This window comes from Scyliorhinus torazame, chromosome 11 (genome assembly GCF_047496885.1).
Source record: "Scyliorhinus torazame isolate Kashiwa2021f chromosome 11, sScyTor2.1, whole genome shotgun sequence".
NCBI lineage: Eukaryota > Metazoa > Chordata > Chondrichthyes > Carcharhiniformes > Scyliorhinidae > Scyliorhinus > Scyliorhinus torazame.
The window spans coordinates 199477314-199499773 of record NC_092717.1 but is presented as its reverse complement, the minus strand read 5'-3'; the positions used below and the strand labels follow the sequence as shown (position 1 = coordinate 199499773).

The following is a 22460-nucleotide window of genomic DNA, read 5'->3' as shown; positions in this document are numbered from 1 at the left end:
CCTATAGGCCCACCTCGCTGCTGAAGACGGATGTGAAAGTCCTGGCAAAGGTATTGGCAAGGAGGTTGGAGGGGTGTGTACCGGAGGATCATACGGGGTTTGTGAAGGCGAGGCAGATCTCTAGTAACATTAGGAGGTTGTTAAACGTAATTATGACCCCGTCGGGGGGGCAAGTGCCCGAGATGATTGTGTCACCGGACGCGGAGAAGGCTTTTGATTGGTAGAGTGGAGGTATTTGTTTGAAATCCTGGGGAGGTTTGGGTTCGGGCCGAGGTTTGTGGTGTGGGTTCGGTTGTTGGATGGTAAGTCTGCGAACGAATGAGATGAACTCGGGGTATTTTGATTTGCACAGGGGACCGAGGCAGGGGTGTCCATTGTCCCTGCTGTTGTTACCGATGGGGGGTGGGGGGGGGGCCAGATTGGGTCAGGTTAGAGGAGGAGGCTTGCAAGTGGATGAGTCTGAGGGCTCTGGTAATGGCCCCACTGCTGTTCACCCCGAGGCCATATGTGAGGAGTCCGTGATGGAGTTGTGTATACAAATATTGCAACCAGCTGAGGAGGCACTTTAAACTGGGTCACATGTCGGTGATGGGTCCACTGTGTGGGAATTATAGCTTTATGCCGGGGGGAACGGATGGGATGTATAGGAGTTGGAGGGCGGAGGGGCTAGTGCGGGTCAGGGACATGTCTGTGGAGAGGAGGTTTGTTGAGTTAGAGGAACTGCGGGGATATTCGAGCTACCAAGGGAGAGTGAGTTTAGACATTGGCAGGTGCGGGTCTTTGCACGCAAGCAGCTTCCTTAGTTCCCTCAGGTTCTGGAGTATAGGCCTTTGGAGAAAATGTTGCTCCCGGATGAGCGAGGTGGTGGTAGGATTGGAGACATATATGGATGTTTGGGAGAGCTGGGCACAGCCTTAGTGAAAAGAATCAAGTGGAAGTGGGAGGAAGAGTTGGGGAGGAGGATAGAATGGGGTCCTTGGTGCAAAATAATGTGCCAAGTGAACTCAACCTCCTCCTGCGCAAGGATGAGTCTTATACAACTTAAGGTGAGATGTGAAGATGCCGGCGGTGGACTGAGGTGGGCACAGTAAGAAGTCTTACAACACCAGGTTAAAGTCCAACAAATCTATTTGGAATCACTAGTTTTTGGAGCGCAGCTGAGGAAGGAGCTGCGCTCCGAAAGCTAGTGATTCGAAACAAACCTGTTGGACTTTAACCTGGTGTTGTAAGACTTCTTACAATTTAAGGTGATGCACAGGGTCCACATGTCTCGGGCCCGGATGAGTGGGCTTTTCCTGGAGGTAGTGGGTGGGTGCGAGCGGTGTGGCAGGGGGCTGGCGAACCATGCCTTTATGTTCTGGTGGCGTGAGAAGTTGGAGAGCTTTAGGGAGACGGTGTTTGGGATCCTATTGAGGATTGTAGGGGTTGAGATGAAGCCGGACTCTATTCGGTGGCGATCTTCTTTGGGGTGTTGGGAGGTGCGGGAGCTGCCGGAGGGGATGTGGGCCGATGTTGTGGCCTCCGCCACTCTGATTGCCGGACGACGGATACTTGGAGGTTGGCCACACCGCCGGGGGTTGCGGCATGGTTGGGAGACTTGTACGAGTTTTTTTAGGTTGGAGAGAATTAAATTTGCCAATTCACCCCTTCTTTGTTTAAGATATTGCCTCCTCTTGGGGTATTTCTCTGCTGCCACTGCAAGCTTTCTAATATCTCGTCAAAATGTTTGACCATGCTGAGGGGGTGAGGCCATCTGGGACAGTATCAGAGTTGTCTTTGGTTGCAGCAACAATCACTGGGCAGCAATTGAGCATGAATCCTGCCTGATTATTCCCTTGTGAAGATGATGGACGGGGTTCCCAGGTCAGCTTCCTTAATCAAACAAGGAACCCTTCTGGACTACTTATGTTGGGTTCTGAACCATATTTCATTTACCCAGCAAGACACTAGGAGGGCCCTGGGAGTAAGAATTTAATGAAATGTAATAAGGGAATGTTACCTTGATATGCTTCGTAATGTCAACATTGCAGGGGCGTAAGTAGCAAAGGCGTCTTTCTTTCATCAGTTTGCACTGGCCATTTTCATTTGAAATCCTTGTTGATATTCCCATTCCACAAGATTGTGAGCAAGTGCTCCAAGGTGTAGTTTGCACTAAGCAGTTACGGCGCCACTCTTCCGATTTACCCGTGTAAGCTGGGAGTGGGTAACATGGAGAATTAGTATTATTCTCAAGCCAGGCCTGAAAAAACGTTTTCTGTTCTCTGCTTCCCATATCACTAAAAATGTGGCAACAAGACATCGACTGGGTTTATGATGCTAAACAATTGGTGCAAGAACGCTTTGCTGAAATCTCGGCCAATTGTGTAGCACTTTTAGTGCGGCATCTGTAGGTGGTTTTGTAATGCTGATGGAATAATAGTCTTACAGCACAGGAGGAGACAATTTGGCTACCATACCTCTGTTGGGTGTTTGAACAATTAACAGACATCCAAGAGCTATCCAATTAGTCCTCCTGCCTTTCCTTTTCCCCATAGTCATGCAACTTTTTTCACTTTTGAGTATTTATCAAATTGCCTTTTGAACCAAAAAGAAAAATGCATGGTATTCTCCTAAGTCAGGCCGATAAGGAATGTCAGCGACTGACACAGAGCAGAACACCAGCAGAAGGACTGAGGATTTTGAATTTAAGGCAATGGTCCCAAAGGGAGAAGATGCCAAATTTAATAATGAAACATGTACATCTCAGAAATATACAGCCAAAGTCTTTTCGTTTTTCTGGATGGTGACGTGGTCAATTGGGATTCAGAGGGGTGATCAGTAAGGCAACATAAGGCTTAGCTTGTGCAACTGGGCATTCAAATATTCAGATCTGCACTTTCACAGTCCCGTGCATGACAAAATCAATTATTGATTGTTCCCTTTATCCCAGACCAGCCTTTATCCCTTATCCCGTACCAGCCTCCCCGAACAGGCGCCGGAATGTGGCGACTAGGGGCTTAGAGGCTGGTTTAGCACACTGGGCTAAATCGCTGGCTTTGAAAGCAAACCAAGGCAGGCCAGCAGCACGGTTCAATTCCCGTACCAACCTCCCCGAACATGCACCGGAATGTGGCGACTAGGGGCTTTTCACAATAACTTCGTTTGAAGCTTACTTGTGACAATAAGCGATTTTCTTTTCATTTTCATTTCATTAATTTCAGATGTCCACACTCTCTTCCCATCCTGATTTAAAACAAATAGCTATATTAGATCTACCAACTTTAAACCTTTATTTTGGACAAGTATTAATCCAGATCTTTTTAAAGGCATCAATTAACCTAGAATTAGTTCATTTTGCATGTAATCTGTTTCACATCTAGACATATCACTGACATCAATTATGTCAAAAATATCTTAAACAGTCAGTTTTGCAGAGGTTATACTTCTCTGGAAAGTAAAATTGAGAAACACAGACTGGGAAAGTCCCAGGTTGGTGTCTGGTCTGCTCTGTAAGCTGAACGCAGTTTGGACAAATAAATTGTGGCAAAACCGGTTTCAGAGCCTCTGGCAGGCATGGGTGAACAGTCCAGGATTTCCAATTAGAATTAGAATCCAGTGACTTGCTGACACATGTACATGGGTGGTATCTACTGCAATTATGTTCAAATTAGAGGTGATTTCCCACCCTTGCACCACCCCGCCTGTCAATTGGCACACTTAAGCTGCTGTGAAACACTACCACCGTTCACAAGTGTCACTTGCACAAGGTACTGGAAGATACTAAAAAGATCACTCCAGCAAGCAATAGTGCCTTTAGGGTAAAGCAGCAAAAATGGAGGGGCGGAGGAACAGATGAATTATAGAATTGTAGAATGGCACTGCTTAGAAGGAGGCATTCAATGCGTTGTACCTGTGCCAATGCTTTACAAGAGATCAGTCTCAATGCCCTGCAGTCCTATAAATCTTTCAAGTATATGTCCAATTCTCTTTTGAAAAGTTATTATTGAATCAACTTCCACTCTTTCAGGTCTCAGTTTGCAAAGATCTCCAGAAAGTTCCAATGAACTGGTTTCATGAGTATTCCTCTTCCTGCTTGAATTCTCCTACCTGACATGGACACATGACGAGGGGCAGTCTTTCTCAGCTTCTTTGATTCATCACAGATCCACCGCTCACAGCATTTCCCTGGCATTTTAACACGTCTGGGATTCTGACACCAGACGAGTGGGGGTCGGGACTGTCTGCACTTAGGGATGCAGCCAATAACGCCATTTACACATGTACATTTGTACTTGCAGTTGGGTTGAAAGCCTTGGCCATTGGCATACCAAACTCCATTGAGCTCACACCCGACTCCAACCGTATCTAAGAGTAATAAAACAAAAGATTAATTTTAAATCTATGAAGTAAGCTCACATATTACTTACCCTTTAACAATGCAAACAATTAGTTTATTTGATTTTTCATGGTAGTGATAACAGGTCATTCAAATTGATGGTAACAATGATAATTTCTGCTATTCTTAATTCCAACAGAGGATGGCACTATTTCCACTAGGGAGTGGAAAGTAACCTTTTTATAGCGTTTAATAAAAAGCAGAGGTGAAAGGACCTCCAGCCATGAGGACCCATTATGTCCCTGTTGGATAAAGGTTTCCTCACTCTTTTAAGCCTCTGCTTACAGCCCCTGTTTCTCTTAGATTCTCCAATCTGATAGCAAAGGAGACAACAATTCCCACCAGTTTGTTCAGAGACCCTATAAATGAGAGTCCTAACAGCATTGATAGGAAAATGAGGTGGGAGCAGTCACATTTGTTCGTCAATGCAATGTGTGCAACCTGTTATCACTGCACCCTTGGGCGAAGTCTCGTAGTTCAAAGTAATAGGAGAGGGCAGCTGCTGTCACAGCTCTCTTTCACCGTAATAATCCACAGGAGGCAGGGGTTCCGTCACCACACCAGTATTTATTTGCAATAACTTATATGCAAGAGCAGCTCCAAACAGTGCTGCTAGCATTCCAGTCAACTTAAGACTGGTTCACAAAGCCTACACAGGTGCTTATATGGGCCCCCTCAATGAGCTATCATTGAGGGAGCTCATACTCCAATTGGCCAACCCGGGGGGGGGGGATGGGCTGGCGCTGCCGAACTTCAGTAATTACTATTGGGCGGCACATATAGCCATGATCAGGAAGTGGGTGAGGGGGGAGGGTCGGTATGGGAGCGTGTGGAGGCGGCTTCATGCAAGGGCACCAGCTTGGGGGCGTTGGTAACAGCGCCTCTGCCGTTCCCGCCGGCACAGTACACCACTAGCCCCGTGGTGGTGGCGTTCCTGAGGGTCTGGGGGCAATGGAGGAGGCATGAGGGAGCGGAGGGAGCATCGGTGTGGTCTCTAATCTGTAATAATCACCGGTTTGCCCCAGGAAGGATGGATGGAGAGTTTCGGAGATGGCAGAGAGCAGGGATTAGAACATAGAACATAGAAAAATACAGCACAGAACAGGCCCTTCGGCCCACGATGTTGTGCCGAACCTTTATCCTAGATTAATCATAGATTATCATTGAATTTACAGTGCAGAAGGAGGCCATTCAGCCCATTGAGTCTGCACCGGCTCTTGGAAAGAGCACCCTACCCAAAGTCAACATCTCCACCCAACACTAAGGGCAATTTTGGACACTAAGGGCAATTTATCATGGCCAATCCACCTAACCTGCACATCTTTGGACTGTGGGAGGAAACCGGAGCACCCGGAGGAAACCCACGCAGACACAGGGAGGATGTGCAGACTCCGCACAGACAGTGACCCAAGCCGGAATCGAACCTGGGGCCCTGGAGCTGTGAAGCAATTGTGCTATCCACAATGCTACCGTGCTGCCCTTAAGAACAAATAAATCTACACTATATCATTTTACCGTAATCCATGTACCTATCCAATAGCTGCTTGTAGGTCCCTAATGTTTCCGACTCAACTACTTCCACAGGCAGTGTATTCCATGCCCCCACTACTCTCTGGGTAAAGAACCTACCTCTGACATCCCCCCTATATCTTCCACCATTCACCTTAAATTTATGCCCCCTTGTAATGGTTTGTCCCACCCGGAGAAAAAGTCTCTGACTGTCTACTCTATCTATTCCCCTGATCATCTTATAAACCTCTATCAAGTCGCCCCTCATCCTTCTCCGTTCTAATGAGAAAAAGCCTAGCACCCTCAACCTTTCCTCGTAAGACCTACTCTCCATTCCAGGCAACATCCTGGTAAATCTCCTTTGCACCTTTTCCAAAGCTTCCACATCCTTCCTAAAATGAGGCGACCAGAACTGTACACAGTATTCCAAATGTGGCCTTACCAAAGTTTTGTACAGCTGCATCATCACCTCACGGCTCTTAAATTCAATCCCTCTGTTAATGAACGCTAGCACACCATAGGCCTTCTTCACAGCTCTATCCACTTGAGTGGCAACTTTCAAAGATGTATGAACATAGACCCCAAGATCTCTCTGCTCCTCCACATTGCCAAGAACTCTACCGTTAATCCTGTATTCCGCATTCATATTTATCCTTCCAAAATGGACAACCTCACACTTTTCAGGGTTAAACTCCATCTGCCACTTCTCAGCCCAGCTCTGCATCCTATCTATGTCTCTTTGCAGCCAACAACAGCCCTCCTCACTATCCACAACTCCACCAATCTTCGTATCGTCTGAAAATTTACTGACCCACCCTTCAACTCCCTCATCCAAGTCATTAATGAAAATTACAAACAGCAGAGGACCCAAAACTGATCCCTGCGGTACGCCACTGGTAACTGGGATCCAGGCTGAATATTTGCCATCCACCACCACTCTCTGACTTCTATCGGTTAGCCAGTTCGTTATCCAACTGGCCAAATTTCCCACTATCCCATGCCTCCTTACTTTCTGCATAAGCCTACCATGGGGAACTTTATCAAATGCCTTACTAAAATCCATGTACACTACATCCACTGCTTTACCTTCATCCACATGCTTGGTCACCTCCTCAAAGAATTCAATAAGACTTGTAAGGCAAGACCTACCCCTCACAAATCCGTGCTGACTATCCCTAAACAAGCAGTGTCTTTCCAGATGCTCAGAAATCCTATCCTTCAGTATCCTTTCCATTACTTTACCGACCACCGAAGTAAGACTAACTGGCCTGTAATTCCCAGGGTTATCCCTATTCCCTTTTTTGAACAGGGGCACGACATTCGCCACTCTCCAATCCCCTGGTACCACCCCTGTTGACAGTGAGGACGAAAAGATCATTGCCAACGGCTCTGCAATTTCATCTCTTGCTTCCCATAGAATCCTTGGATATATCCCGTCAGGCCCGGGGGACTTGTCTATCCTCAAGTTTTTCAAAATGCCCAACACATCTTCCTTCCTAACAAGTATTTCCTCGAGCTTACCAGTCTGTTTCACACTGTCCTCTCCAACAATATGGCCCCTCTCATTTGTAAATAAAGAAGAAAAGTACTCGTTCAAGACCTCTCCTATCTCTTCAGACTCAATACACAATCTCCCGCTACTGTCCTTGATCGGACCTACCCTCGCTCTAGTCATTCTCATATTCCTCACATATGTGTAAAAGGCCTTGGGGTTTTCCTTGATCCTACCCACCAAAGATTGTTCATGTCCTCTCTTAGCTCTCCTAATCCCTTTCTTCAGTTCCCTCCTGGCTATCTTGTATCCCTCCAACGCCCTGTCGGAACCTTGTTTCCTCAGCCTTACATAAGTCTCCTTTTTCCTCTTAACAAGACATTCAATCTCTCTTGTCAACCATGGTTCCCTCACTCAACCATTTCTTCCCTGCCTGAGAAGGACATCCATATCAAGGACACGTAGTACCTGTTCCTTGAACAAGTTCCACATTTCACTTGTGTCCTTCCCTGACAGCCTATGTTCCCAACTTATGCACTTCAATTCTTGTCTGACAACATCGTATTTACCCTTCCCCCAATTGTAAACCTTGCCCTGTTGCACGCACCTATCCCTCTCCATTACTAAAGTGAAAGTCACAGAATTGTGGTCACTATCTCCAAAATGCTCCCCCACTAACAAATCTATCACTTGCCCTGGTTCATTACCAAGTACTGAACCCAATATTGCCTCTCCTCTGGTCGGACAATCTACATACAGTGTTAGAAAAGCTTCCTGGACACATTGCACAAACACCACCCCATCCAAACTATTTGATCTAAAGAGTTTCCACTCAATGTTTGGGAAGTTAAAGTCACCCATGACTACTACCCTGTGACTTCTGCACCTTTCCAAAATCTGTTTCCCAATCTGTTCCTCCACATCTCTGCTACTATTGGGGGGCCTATAGAAAACTCCTAACAAGGTGACTGCTCCTTTCCTATTTCTGACTTCAACCCATACTACCTCAGTCGGCTGATACTCCTCGAACTGCCTTTCTGCAGCTGTTATACTATCTCTAATTAACAATGCCACCACCCCCCCCCCCCCCACCTCTTTTACCACCCTCCCTAATCTTATTGAAACATCTATGACCAGGGACCTCCAACAACCATTTCTGCCCCTCTTCTATCCAAGTTTCCGTGATGGCCACCACATCGTAGTCCCAAGTACCGATCCATGCCTTAAGTTCACCCACCTTATTCCTGATGTTGCTTGCATTGAAGTATACACACTTCAACCCATCTCCGTGCCTGCAAGTACTCTCCTTTGTCAGTGTTCCCTTCCCCACTGCCTCATTACACGCTTTGGCGTCCTGAATCGGCTACGTTAGTTGCTGGACTACAAATCCAGTTCCCATTCCCCTGCCAAATTAGTTTAAACCCTCCCGAAGAGTATTAGAAAACCTCCCTCCCAGGATATTGGTGCCCCTCTGGTTCAGATGCAACCTGTCCTGCTTGTACAGGTCCCACCTTCCCCAGAATGCGCTCCAATTTATCCAAATACCTGAAGCCCTCCCTCCTACACCATTCCTGCAGCCACGTGTTCAGCTGCACTCTCTCCCTATTCCTAGCCTCGCTATCATGTGGCACCGGCAACAAACCAGAGATGACAACTCTGTCTGTCCTGGCTTTTAACTTCCATCCTAACTCCCTAAACTCATTTATTACCTCCACACCCCTTTTCCTACCTACGTCGTTGGTACCAATGTGCACCACAACTTCTGGCTGCTCCCCCTCCCCTATTTGACAGGATGGGGGATATGTTTATAGAGCGGAGCTTCCCTAGCCTGAGGGAGCTGGAGGGGAAATTTGGATTAGCGAGGAGAAATGAATTCAGGTATCTGCAGGTGCGTGACTTCTTACGTAGGCAGGTTTCAACCTTTCCGCTTCTACCACCAAGGGGGATACAGGACAGGGTAGTTTCTAGAGTGTGGGTGGGAGAAGGGAGCGTCTCTGACATTTACAAGGAACTCATGGGGTCAGAGTAAACGCAGATTGAGGAGCTGAATCGCAAATGGGAAGAAGAGTTAGGAGGAGAGATAGAGGATGGTCTTGGGCGGACGCATTGAGTCGGGTCAACACGTCCACAACTGTGCCAGGCTCAGCCTGATACAGTTTAAGGTCGTTCACCGGGCCCACATGACAGTGGCCTGCGTGAGTAGGTTCTTTGGGGGAGAAGATAGGTGCGCAAGGTGTGCGGGAGGGCCAGCGAACCATGTCCATATGTTCTGGGCATGCCCGAAGCTTAGGGGATTCTTGCAGGGGTTTTCGGATGTCATGTCCAAGGTGTTAAAAACAAGGGTGGCACCGAGTCCAGAGGTGGCGATTTTCGGAGTGTCGGGAGACCCGGGAATCCAGGAGGAGAAAGCGGCAGACGTTCTGGCCTTTGCTTCCCTGGTAGCCCGGAGACGGATATTATTAGTTTGGAGGGACTCAAAGCCCCTGAAGTCAGCGACTTGGCTAACTGACATGGCTAGCTTTCTCTGTTTGGAGAAAATCAAGCTCGCCCTGACGGGGTCAATGTTAGGGTTCGTCCGGAGGTGGCAGCCGTTCGTCGACTTCTTTCCGGAAAAGTAACCGTCAGCAGAAGGGGGTGGGTGGGGGGTGGGGCTGGGGGTTAGCTTAGTTTAGAGTAGGGGGTTAGTAAAGCTGGGACCTGTAAGGGAGGAAGATGGCTTTTGCACTATGTTTATAAATTCATGTACATTGTTTATTTTGTTGTTGTAAAACCATAAATACCTCAATAAAATGTTTGTAAAAAAAAAAGAAACGTTCTGCAGCAGAGTGTGGTAGAGGGAGGGTCAACTGAGGCTGTCAAAAGAGAATTGGATCATGATCTGAAAAGGAAATAATTGCAAGGCAATGGGGAAAAGGGAAGGGAGTGGCACTAGATGAATTACTCGCTCAGAGGGCCAGCACAGATATGATAGGCTGAATGTCCTCCTTCTGTGCGGTTATGATTCTATGAATCTGTTTATATGTTGGATTTATGAGCATGCCAATGCTACACGATGTTGGAACATGGCTGCGCTTAATCACGATTGGTTATAAACTGCCTGAGCTTCACCAAGACTAGTAGTTTGAAAGATCGAGTAAAAATAGTTAAGGAAGTCACAAAGCATATAACTAGATCGATGAAAACCAATAACAGATCGATGAATGTCAATTTGACCACCCCGGTTTCAGAACAAACAGTCCGTTTTTAACACTTCCATGTAATCTCTTCCAGGTCAAGGTTCAAGTCCTGATCTCAACTAAATTAGATAATCTTACCCAGAACAGTCATACTGTTCATATTGAAATAGCTTATCTTACCCAGGACAGCCTAAATGTTACACTCATCATTAGAGGTGGGTGGAGGATGTAGTGATATGTATAAAAAGAGACATGTAAAGGGGTAATGATTACATCTTAGTGTAACACAAGAGGGCAACACAAGATTCCACTATATATATGAGAACTCAAAGGATCTTGGGTCTCTTCCAACCAGGAGTGACTAGACAGCAGAGAGTTAGAGAGATGGGGCGGAATTCTTCGACCCCCCGCCGGGTCAGAGAATTGCCGGGGGCTGGCGTGATCCCCCCCTCCCCCCCCGGTTGCCGAATTCTCTGGCACCGGATATTCGGCGGGGACGGGAATCGTGCCGCGCCAGTCGACGAGCCCCTCCCCGGCGATTCTACAGCCCGCAATGGGCCGAAGTCCCGCTGCTGGAATGCTTGTCCTGCCGGCGAGAATCAAACCACCTCTCTTCCCGGCGGGACTAGGCAGCGCGGGCGGGCTCCTGGGTTCTGTGGGGGGGGGGGGCGCGGGGCGATCTGGCGCCGGGGGGTTCCCCCACGGTGGCCTGGCCCACGATCGGGGCCCACCGATCCGCGGGCGGGCCTGTGCCATGGGGGCACTCTTTTCCCTCTGCCTCGGCCGCAGTTTTCATCATGGCCGATGCGGAAGAGACACCCCCCCTGAACATGCGCGGGGATGACCCAGCCGCTGACGCCCCCGCGCATGCGCGGACTTCCGCCGAAGTCCTTTCGGCCCCAGGTGGCGTGGCGCCAAAGGCCTTTCCCGTCGGTCGGCGGCACGCCAACCACTCCGGCGCACGCCTAGCCCCTCACGGTGAGGGCTTGGCCCCTAAAGGTGCGGATCTTTGGGGCGGCCCAACGCCGGAGTGGTTCCCGCCACTCCATCCCGCCGGGACGCCCCGCCCCACCGAGTAGGGGAGAATCCCGCCCATAGATCACAGCATAGTTAGAACGTGTAGATTAAATTAGTTAATACTTTAATATAGATTACTTGATTACTAGTTATAGTTCTGTAGATAGTGCAAACTCAATATTCTTTTTTAAGTTTAGAGTACCCAATTCATTTTTTCCAATTTAAGGGGCAATTTAGAGTGTTAAATCCACCTACCCTGCACATCTTTGGGTTGTAGGGGCAAAACCCACGCAAACACAGGGAACCACGCAAACACAGGGAGAATGTGCAAATTCCACACAGACAGTGACCCAGAGCCGGGCCCGAACCTGTGACCTCGGCGCCGTGAGGCTGCAGGGTTGCACTGCAGCATTCTGCTGCCCCAAACTCAATATTAATCAATTCGTTATTCAATAAATCTGTTTGCTTTACGTTGAAGATTGGTGGTGTCTTCAGAATCACACCATCAGACCATTCTGGATATATAAAGCAAAGAGTAACGATATATTACCAAAGAGTAATATAACAGAGGAAACAATGATAAGGCTGGGTTCCTGCTACTGATCGCTATCCAATGGCCCCTGTTGTAAAATGTGTACATGTGTGAATATTTGGTGAGGCCATGATTGACCTCAAGTGTGAGGCTTTCTATGGTTAAATAGCCTGTCAATGGTCATTCATATAAATGAAGGCATATTGCTATGGTGTTGGATCGGTGGGCTACCAGAGTGGCAATCCAGCAGCAGTTGACATTTTCAGCGGAGGACGTCACTAACTTTAATGGGGTCGGTGGGGGGGGGGTAAATATCCTGATGAAGGGGTTTGATAGGGAAGACGGAGGGAAGATATTTCAACTTATGGGGGAGACTAGGGGCCATGAATGTAAATTAGTCATGACTAAATCCCCTCAATAGAGAATTCAAAAGAAATGTGTTTACCGAAAGAGCTGTATAAATTTGGAGCTCACTGACACATGGACACATGGAATGGTTGAGGTGACTTCTCAGTGGTAATGGGAATATAGATGAGCACATGTGAGAGCAAGGAATTGATGGATATGTTGATGGGGTTAGAGAGGTGGGAGGAGATTTGAGTGGAACATATGCACTGGCATGGACCAATTGGCTCAGGTAGTGGTGTAAATTCTGTACGTTATAGCCAGTTTACACTTTCTGACTGCAATGGCTCTGCTTTTATTCCCAGGTCTCCTTCAGCCTCTTCCTTAGTTCGTTGAAAACCATTCAGTAACTCTGCATCCCATTTTTCCTTCCGATGTGTTTCTGAATCCGGGTTGCTTACACAGAGCAGGAACAGTCAAGGCTGCAGCAACAATTACCAGGGAACCCTACTCCTGCAGTTCCCTAGCCCTTAATTCTGCATCCCTTCTTTCAATGATTTCCTTATCCATGTACGAGTTTACCCAGAGGTTCCCATTGCCTTAAACTATGTTGCAAGCCTTTCATGTAGCACTCATTGAAGGTTTACTGAAAGTTGATAAGTAGTTAATAGTTGCCACGTCCAGCCTTTTGTTTGTTTAAAAAAAAAAAAATTTAAAGTACCCAATTCATTTTTTCCAATTGAGGGGCAATTTAGTGTGGTCAATCCACCTAGCCTGCACATCTTTGGGGTTGTGGGGGCGAAACCCACGCAAACACAGGGTGAATGTGCAAACTCCACACGGACAGTGACGCAGAGCCGGGATCGAACCTGGGACCTCGGCGCTGTGAGGCTTCAGGGCTAACCCACTGCGCCACTGTGCTGCTCCTCAGCCTTTCTAATTAGTACTTCAGATTGATTGAACAGCCCTTATCCCTCAAGAGCGATGTATTCTTTTAAATTGCTCATATATGTTTTGATTTTGTAAGTTACCTGAATATATATTTCACTTACATGCACATAGTCCTACTTCGTATTTAGGGGCATCCCGACTGTAGTCACAGTACAGTCCTTTGTGGCGATCACAGGTATCTGCTTCTGTGCAGTTCTCCCGCAGTTGCTTGGCACATGCCTTACAACACTCGCAGCCATCCATCATCAAGCTCACTCCGGGTGGACACCTAGGCATACGTTTCGGACACTGGCAGGGCCAGTGACAGTATTGCGTGCGGTTATACGGGTGGACGAAGTCTATTGAGTTCTCGCTGTCCTCTGAAGCTTCCTTGGAATTCTGGGTAAGACCCTGTGTGGAAGAGATAACAGAGTTAAAAAAGGTGAGGTGTTGAGCTGCACCAGTCTTCAGTGACAGCTCAGTCCCTGGAACATGTCAGGTTGTATCCCTAGACTGAGTTAACTAATATCAGTTGGGTGCACAAATTGACATTCTATAAACCTTAGATCCATTGAGACTGGGAAAAGGAAGGGGAGGGCAGGTAGGATGATCACTCTTAATCACGATCCAGAAACCTCTGCTGAGTACTCAGTTATAATAGCACAGGAGAAGGCCATTCAGCCCATCAACTCCATTGTGGCTCTCTGTAGAGCAAACCAATCAGTCCCATTCCCCCACACTCTCCCCGTAGCTCTGTAAGTTTATTTCCCTCAATTACTCGAGTTTCCCTTTGAAATCATTTGTTGTCTCTGCTTCCTGCACACTCATAGACAATGCCACTCACTGCATAATGTCAAATGCCACATAAAGACAGAATCAGCAGTTATTGCACGCTAAGGAAGTAATGATCATTTCAATGAGGTACCAGAAACTGGTTGGTCATCTTCCCTAGCACGACTCAACATCTATGGAGGAAGAGAGGAACTAGGAACAAGAGTAAGACTGAGTATATGAATTAAGTATAGGGCCCAGTGCTCAACCATGGCCAGTGAGTAGAGCTCCCGCCTCAGAGTCAGAAGGTTCAGGTCCCACTTTGGAGACTTGGAAATAAAATCCAGGCTGACATTCGAGTGATGTTTCGAGTGCACAGTCAGAGGTGTTGTCTTTCAGATTAAGCTTCAAACCGAAGCTCTGTCTGCCCGCTAAGTTGGACACTGTTTCATGATACTTGTAGAAGAAGCGCGGTAGAACTCTCCCCAGTGCACAATATTTATTTCTTCAACCAACATATTCACATTGAGGGATAGGGTGGCATAATTACTACCTGTCCTTTCACTTCAGAATCCAACCCAGACCTTTTCCCTGTGGTTCCTCTGTTAATTTAAAAAATAATAATTTACCAGATGTGAGCTTCACTGGCTGGGCCAGCCCGTACTGCCCAACTCCAACTGCCCTCCATTTCAGAGGGCATGTCAGAGTCAACCACACTGCTGGATCTGGAATCATTTGTAGGCCAGACCAGGTAAGGTAGACAGATTTTATTTCCTAAAGGACATTAGTGAACCTGACAGGTTTTTACAACGAGCCACAATGGTCACCATTAAACTTTTAATTGCAGATTTTTTATTCAATTCTGATTTCACCATCTGCCGGGATGGGGTTTGAAGCGGGGTCCCCAGATGTTTCTCGATTGTCTAGTGACAATACTGCTATTCCACTGCCTCCCCTCTGTAAATTCGTGCAGGCTCCACCCAGTCTTCACATCACAAAACTGTCCTCAAATTGACACTAGAGCTGTTTCAGGGAAAATATCTCAGATTACCACTCCTATTGTGCCAACACGATTTCCCATACCAGTCAGTCTGAGTCAGAGAGGGTGATGTGGAAGCAGTGGGCATTCTTCACAGGGATGTGGTACAGCGTTACTCAGTGCTGAATATAAGAGTGTTATTGCCTGACCTGGGAATGTTTGATGCTGACAGAAAAATGTCTGAACTTCCATTCCCCACCACTGAGGACATCACCTTGATAAGTATAAACAGATAGGTAAAACTCCCATGTGACTAGAATGTATCAGTTCACACCTGCTCTGTATATGAAAGTAATGTAACAGATAATAACTGCCCATGTTCACGATTGCGCTATTTTGCACTGCACTGAAACCGGTCACCTCTATCAGAATCTGAACATATGTCCATGCGAAATTGAAGCAGAAGTTGGCCGTTCGGCCCCTCAAGCCTGCTCTGCCATTCAATAAGATCATGGCTGATGTTTTAAAAATAAATCTGGTAATCCTGCCCCCTCCCCCCCCCCCCCCCCCCGCCCCGCCCCTCGTTCTCTCCTCAAGACTTTGGCACATTGTTGATCTGGCACTGTCCACTGATTTCGTTGGGGCTACATTCACATCGTAATATGAATAACACCTTGGTGTGAGCGTTCTGAGGATTGACGTCGCAGGCTGGTACACCTTGCAGCAGTGGGGTAATGCCCTGGTCACGGATAGAATTGTAAGGACCCCAGTTCTCAGATTCACTCTTTATTAATAATTTTAAAGGCGTGAAAAAGATTTATTTTTATAAAATGTCACTAAAGATCATACAGTCACTGCTACATTTTGATTTGATTTATTATTGTCACATGTATTAGTATACATTGAAAAATATTGTTTCTTGTATGTTATACAGACAACGCATACCGTACATAGGGTAGGAAGGAGAGACTACAGAATGTAATGTTGCAGTCATAACTGGAATGTAGAGAAAAGATCAACTTAATACGAGGTAGGTCCTGCCTACCTCGTATTTAAAAGCTTTCTATAGTTATGTCAGGAATAAAAGAATGACTAGGGTAAGAGTGGGGCCAGTCAAGGACAGTAGTAGGAAGTTGTGCGTGGAGTCCGAGGAGATAGGAGAGGTGCTAAATGAATATTTTTCGTCAGTATTCACACAGGAAAAAGACAATGTTGTCGAGGAGAATACTGAGATACAGGCTTCTAGACTAGAAAGGCTTGAGGTTCTTAAGGAGGATGTGTTAGCAATTCTGGAAAGTGTGAAAATAGATAAGTTCCCTGGGCCGGATGGGATTTATCCTAGGATTCTATGGGAAGCTAGGGACGAGATTGCTGAGCCTTTGGCTTTGATCTTTATGTCATCACTGTCTACAGGAATAGTGCCAGAAGACTGGAGGATAGCAAATGTTGTCCCCTTGTTCAAGAAGGGGAGTAGAGACAACCCTGGTAACTATAGACCAGTGAGCCTTACTTCTGTTGTGGGCAAAGTCTTGGAAAGGTTGATAAGAGATAGGATGTACAATCATCTGGAAAGGAATAATTTAATTAGAGATAGTCAACACGGTTTTGTGAAGGGTAGGTCGTGCCTCACAAACCTTATTGAACTCTTTGAGAAGGTGACCAAACAGGTGGACGAGGGTAAAGCAGTTGATGTGGTGTATATGGACTTCAGAAAAGCGTTTGATAAGGTTCCCCACAGTAGGCTATTGTAGAAAATACAGAGGCATGGGATTCAGGGTGATTTAACAGTTTGGATCAGAAATTGGCTAGCTGGAAGAAGGCAAAGGGTGGTGGTTGATGGGAAATGTTCAGCCTGGAGTCCAGTTACTAGTGGTGTACCACAAGGATCTGTTTGGGGGCCACTGCTGTTTGTCATTTTTCTAAATGACCTGGAGGATGGCGGAGAAGGATGGGTGAGTAAATTTGCCGATGACACTAAAGTCGGTGGAGTTGTGGACAGTGCGGAAGGATGTAACACGTTACAGAGGGACATAGATAAGCTGCAGAGCTGGGCTGAGAGGTGGCAAATGGAGTTTAATGCAGAAAAATGTGAGGTAATTCATTTTGGAAGGAATAACAGGAAGACAGAGTACTGGGCAAATGGTAAGATTCTTGGTAGTGTGGATGAGCAGAGAGATCTTGGTGTCCATGTACATAGATCCCTGAAAGTTGCCACCCAGGTTGAGAGGGTTGTTAAGAAGGCGTACAGTGTGTTAGCTTTTATTGGTAGAGGGATTGAGTTTCGGAGCCACGAGGTCATGTTGCAGCTGTACAAAACTCTGGTGCGGCCGCATTTGGAGTATTGCGTGCAGTTCTGGTCGCCGCATTATAGGAAGGATGTGGAAGCATTCGAAAGGGTGCAAAGGAGATTTACCAGGATGTTGCCTGGTCTGGAGGGAAGATCTTATGAGGGAAGGCTGAGGGACTTGAGGTTATTTTCTTTAGAAAGAAGAAGGTTAAGAGGTGACTTAATTGAGGCATACAAGATGATCAGAGGATTGGATAGGGTGGACAGTGAGAGCCTTTTTCCTTGGATGGTGATGTCGAGCATGAGGGGACATAGCTTTAAATTGAGGGGTGATAGATATACGACAGATGTCAGAGGTAGGTTCTTTACTCAGAGAGTAGTAAGGGCGTGGAATGCCCTGCCTGCAACAGTAGTGGACTCGCCAACATTAAGGGCATTTAAATGGTCATTGGATAAACATATGGATGATAAGGGAATAGTGTAGATGGGCTTTAGAGTGGTTTCAAAGGTCGGTGCAACATCGAGGGCCGAGGGCCCTGTACTGCGCTGTAATGTTCTATGTTCTATGTTCTAGGTCCATTCAAAAGTCTGATGGCAGTAGGGAAGAAGCTGTTCCTGAGTCGGTTGGTACGTGACCTCATACTTTGGTATCTTTTTCCTGACGGAAGAAGGTGGAAGAGAGTATGTCCGGGGTGCGTGGGGTCTTGAGGACACAACTTGTGACTCTGCCAGTACTGCTGATCTGCTGTACTCCAATTAGTTCTGGAGTGCTACAGTAGGAGGCCAGTAGCTCTCGAGGTGGGAGTTCCTAGTGGAGGGGGGCAGAACTCTTGTCTCATAATAATTAAAGGCCTGTTGGCCAATAAATTAAAGGACAAACCAGCTGTGCGGAGCTATGCTCTTTCTTGTCACGGGTCGTGGCCAGCCCATCCTCAATGTTTAATCAACTGTTATTTCTGTTTCTCCCTTCACAGATACTGCCTGACCTGCTGAGTATTTCCAGCATTTTCTGTTTTTCTTTCAGATTTCCAGCATCCACAGTATTTTTGCTTCTACTATAAATCCGCCCTCTTGTCTGTCCTCTGACATGGAGCTGTGATTTTGTATCCCCGATGCTTTTGAATTTCATCTCAACCCATCTTCCTCAACCTTTTGTGGCTTCTTCACTTCCTTCAACTTCATCTTCCAATTCCACTCCTCGCCCATACACATACCCCTCTCCTTGATCTCAATAAGACACACGGGGTCTGAAATCTTGAAGATCCCTTTCACTGACAGAGTTCCCAAAGAGCAGGGGATCTATAATGTGGGTTTCATTCTTTAGATTATATAACACTGGTTTGACTAAGGTAATGGTTGCGAATAATACAATATTTCACAAATTCCTGTGTCATGAAACTGAGCTTTGGTCAAATAATTGTAATTTTATTAAAAACTAGCTTTTCAAAACACATACAAAAGGTGGCTTGAGATCACAATCTAAGATGGGCAGCACGGTGGCACAGTGGTTAGCACTGCGTTTTCACAGCTCCAGGGGCCCGGGTTCAATTCCGGCCTTGGGTGACTGTCTGCGTGGAGTTTGCACATTCACTCCGTGTCTGCGTTGATTTCCTCCAGGTGCTCCGGTTTATCCCCACAGTCCAAAGATGTGCAGGTTAGGTGGGGTTATGGGGATAGGGTAGGGAAGTGGACCGGGTGGCGTGTTCTTTCAGAGGGTCTGTGCAGGCTCGATAGGCTGAATGGTCTCCTACCGCACTGTAGGGAGTCTCTATGGCTATCTGTATATTCCAAATTTCAATCCATTGGAAGTGTGTCAGTGGGTGGGAAGTTATCAGAATTTGGTAAAATGTCAGGCTCAGAAAGCTGGTTTGTAACGTTCCAGTCGCACTGACCGGTTTTCTCTCCCAATGTTGAGCTTCCCCAAAGAAAAAAAAGAGTGGGCATAGTTTAGACCATCACTCTGGCGGGGCATTGTAGAGGCGGCATCCGGCTCCACAGAGATTGGGACGCTGCATAAATACAACCTAATGGACCCAGGACCCCATCACGAAGGTATTGGAGTCTCCCCCACCCCTTCCTTCCCCAACATGCTGGCATTCCCCTGCTTCCCCCCACCGACAATGCTGACTGGCATTCAACCCTCCCCTCAGTGTCTGCTCAATGCCCCACCTCCCACTGGGGCCTGCCCAGGGCACTGCCTCCTGTGACAACCTGGCAGTGCCAGCATGTGCCAGGGAGCAGTGCCCATGTCCCTCTCCCCTCTTGGAGGCTATACTTAATTTTGCACCCCCTGAGGGATCCCCTCTGCTATTTATTTTTTGGCCAAACCTGTTGTAATCCTTGCTGACTTGATGCCATGTTAGCAAGATGGCATGATAGCACAATGGTTAGCACTGTTGCTTCACAGCGCCAGGGACCTGAGTTCGATTCCCGGCTTGGGTCACTGTCTGCGCGGAGTGTGCACGCTCTCCCTGTGCCTGCGTGGTTTTCCTCCGGGTGCTCCGGTTTCCTCCCACAAGTCCCAAAAGACGGGCGTCATTCTCCGACCCCCCAGAGGGTCGGAGAATGGCCGTTGGCCGCCATGAATCCCGCCCCCGCCGGTTGCCGAAGTCTCCGAAGGGAGAAAAGTCGGCAGGGCGTTAATGTCGCCGCTGCCGTCGGAGAATGTCACGGGTCTGCGCAAGGCAGCCGATTTTCGGCCTGCCGATATTCTCCCTTCCGGATGGGCCGAAGTCCCGTCGACGTGATGACCGTTCACGTCGACGTAAATTAAACCTCCTTTTCATCGGCGTGACCCTGTGCTCCAGGGTCACGTCGACCAGCGTGGAGGTGAGTGACGGCCTGGGGGGTTGGCTCTGGGCAGGCGATGGCGTGGCCGCAGTCTGAATGCGTGAGGAGAGGTGTGTCTCGGGTTGTGTGTGTGTGTGTGTGCGGCGGGGGGTGGTTAGAGTAGGCTGGGCTCCGGGGGAGTGCCGGGAGGGGGTCCGTGCCGGGGAGGGGGATGGGGGTGGTCCGTGCCGGGGAGGGGGATGGGGGGGGTCCGTGCCGGGGAGGGGGATGGGGGGTCCGTGCCGGGTTGGAGGTTGTGGGGGGGGGGGTCCGTGCCGGGGTAGAGGTTGGGGGGGGGTCCGTGCCGGGGAGGGGGATGGGGGGTCCGTGCCGGGGTGGAGGTTGGGGGGGGGGGGTCCGTGCCGGGGAGGGGGATGGGGGGTCCGTGCCGGGGTGGAGGTTGGGGGGGGGTCCGTGCCGGGGTGGAGGTTGGGGGGGGTCCGTGCCGGGGTGGAGGTTGGCCGGGGTCCGTGCCGGGGTGGAGGTTGGGGGGGGGTCCGTGCCGGGGAGGGGGATGGGGGGTCCGTGCCGGGGAGGGGGATGGGGGGTCCGTGCCGGGGAGGGGGATGGGGACTCTGTGCCGGGGTGGAGGTTGGGGGGGGTCCGTGCCGGGGAGGGGGACGGGGGGTCCGTGCCGGGGTGGAGGTTGGGGGGGGTCCGTGCCGGGGTGGAGGTTGGGGGGGGGGTCCGTGCCGGGGTAGAGGTTGGGGAGGGGGATGGGGGGTCCGTGCCGGGGAGGGGGATGGGGAGTCCGTGCCGGGGTGGAGGTTGGGGGGGGGGGTCCGTGCCGGGGAGGGGGACGGGGGGTCCGTGCCGGGGTGGAGGTTGGGGGGGGTCCGTGCCGGGGTGGAGGTTGTGGGGGGGTCCGTGCCGGGGTAGAGGTTGGGGGGGGGGTCCGTGCCGGGGAGGGGGATGGGGGGTCCGTGCCGGGGAGGGGGATGGGGGGTCCGTGCCGGGGAGGAGGATGGGGAGGGTTCTGTGCCGGGGAGGGGGATGGGGGTCCGTGCCGGGGTGGAGGCTGGGGGGGGTCCGTGCCGGGGTGGAGGTTGGGGGGGGTCCGTGCCGGGGGAGGGGGATGGGGGGTCCGTGCCGGAGAGGGGGATGCGAGGGCAAGTGAGTTGGTCCACCTGGCCAGGTGCCAGCCTCCAACAGTTGGACCCATGCGGTCCATGCCACCTGGCTGGGGGGAGGAGGGGATATGGGCAATGATGACATGTCGTCGTTCCCCTCCCCCCCACCAGGCCGTCATGTTTTCAGACCATCCAGCGATGTTGGCCGCCGTGGTGGCAGCCGCTCATGTCTATGTTGCCCTGGATGAGGAGGAGGAGGAGGAGGAGGAGGAGCGTGCCAGAGAGGCGGCGCAGGCTGCCGCAGAGGGGCAGGCGGCAGCCGCCCAGGCTGGAGGGACACCTGACCGACAGGACGAGGAGGGGGAGGAGGACGTCGCGGCCCCACGGCAACGGAGGCACCCGAGGGCGGGAAACCGTGGCACACATCTGCCACCTGCTGGCACACCTGTCGCCGCGTGGTACTGGCGGGGGACACCCTCTCCCCGTGTCCGTCAAGGTTACGGTGGCCCTGAACTTTTATGCAACGGGGTCATTCCAGGCACCGAGTGGGGACCTGTCCGGCATATCGCAGACATCGGTGCATCGGTGCATCGGGGCAGTGACAGATGCCCTATATGCCATGGCGCACCGCTACATCTGCTTCCCCGTGGACCGGGCCAGCCAAGATGCCCGGGCCGTGGGCTTCTCTGCCGTGGCCGGGTTCCCCATAGTCCAGGGCGCGATCGATGGGATGCACGTCGCCGTGCGGCAACCTGCAGATAACAGGGCCGTGTTCACCAATAGGAAGGGGACCTATTCGATGAACATACAGGTGGTCTGCGACCACCGCATGATGATACTGCACGTCTGCGCCCGTTACCCAGGCAGTGTACATGACTCATACGTGTTGTCGCGGTCATCCATCCCTGGCATGTACGAGGGACGCCATCCCCGGCTGAGGGGCTGGTTGCTGGGCGACAGGGGCTACCCATTGCGATCGTGGCTGATGACGCCTATACGGAGGCCACGCAATGAGGCGGAGAACCGCTACAATGATGCCCATGTAGCGACAAGGGGAGTGATAGAGAGGTGCTTTGGCGTGCTGAAGATGCGTTTCAGGTGCCTGGACCTCTCTGGGGGCACCCTCCAGTATCGGTCAGATAGGGTCG

General features: G+C 49.6%; 1 protein-coding gene across 1 annotated transcript in view; it reads right to left on the bottom strand.

Moving 5' to 3' along the window:
• LOC140385758 (CCN family member 4-like) overlaps positions 1–22460 on the bottom strand; it is a 117963-nt gene that overhangs the window by 5941 nt on the left and 89562 nt on the right. The window contains exons 2-4 of the mRNA XM_072468238.1: positions 13499–13787; positions 4087–4344; positions 2000–2193 (exon numbers count right to left, since the gene is read on the bottom strand). Of these exons, the coding sequence (XP_072324339.1) occupies positions 2000–2193; positions 4087–4344; positions 13499–13787 (741 nt within the window). The remainder of the gene's footprint in view (positions 1–1999; positions 2194–4086; positions 4345–13498; positions 13788–22460) is intronic.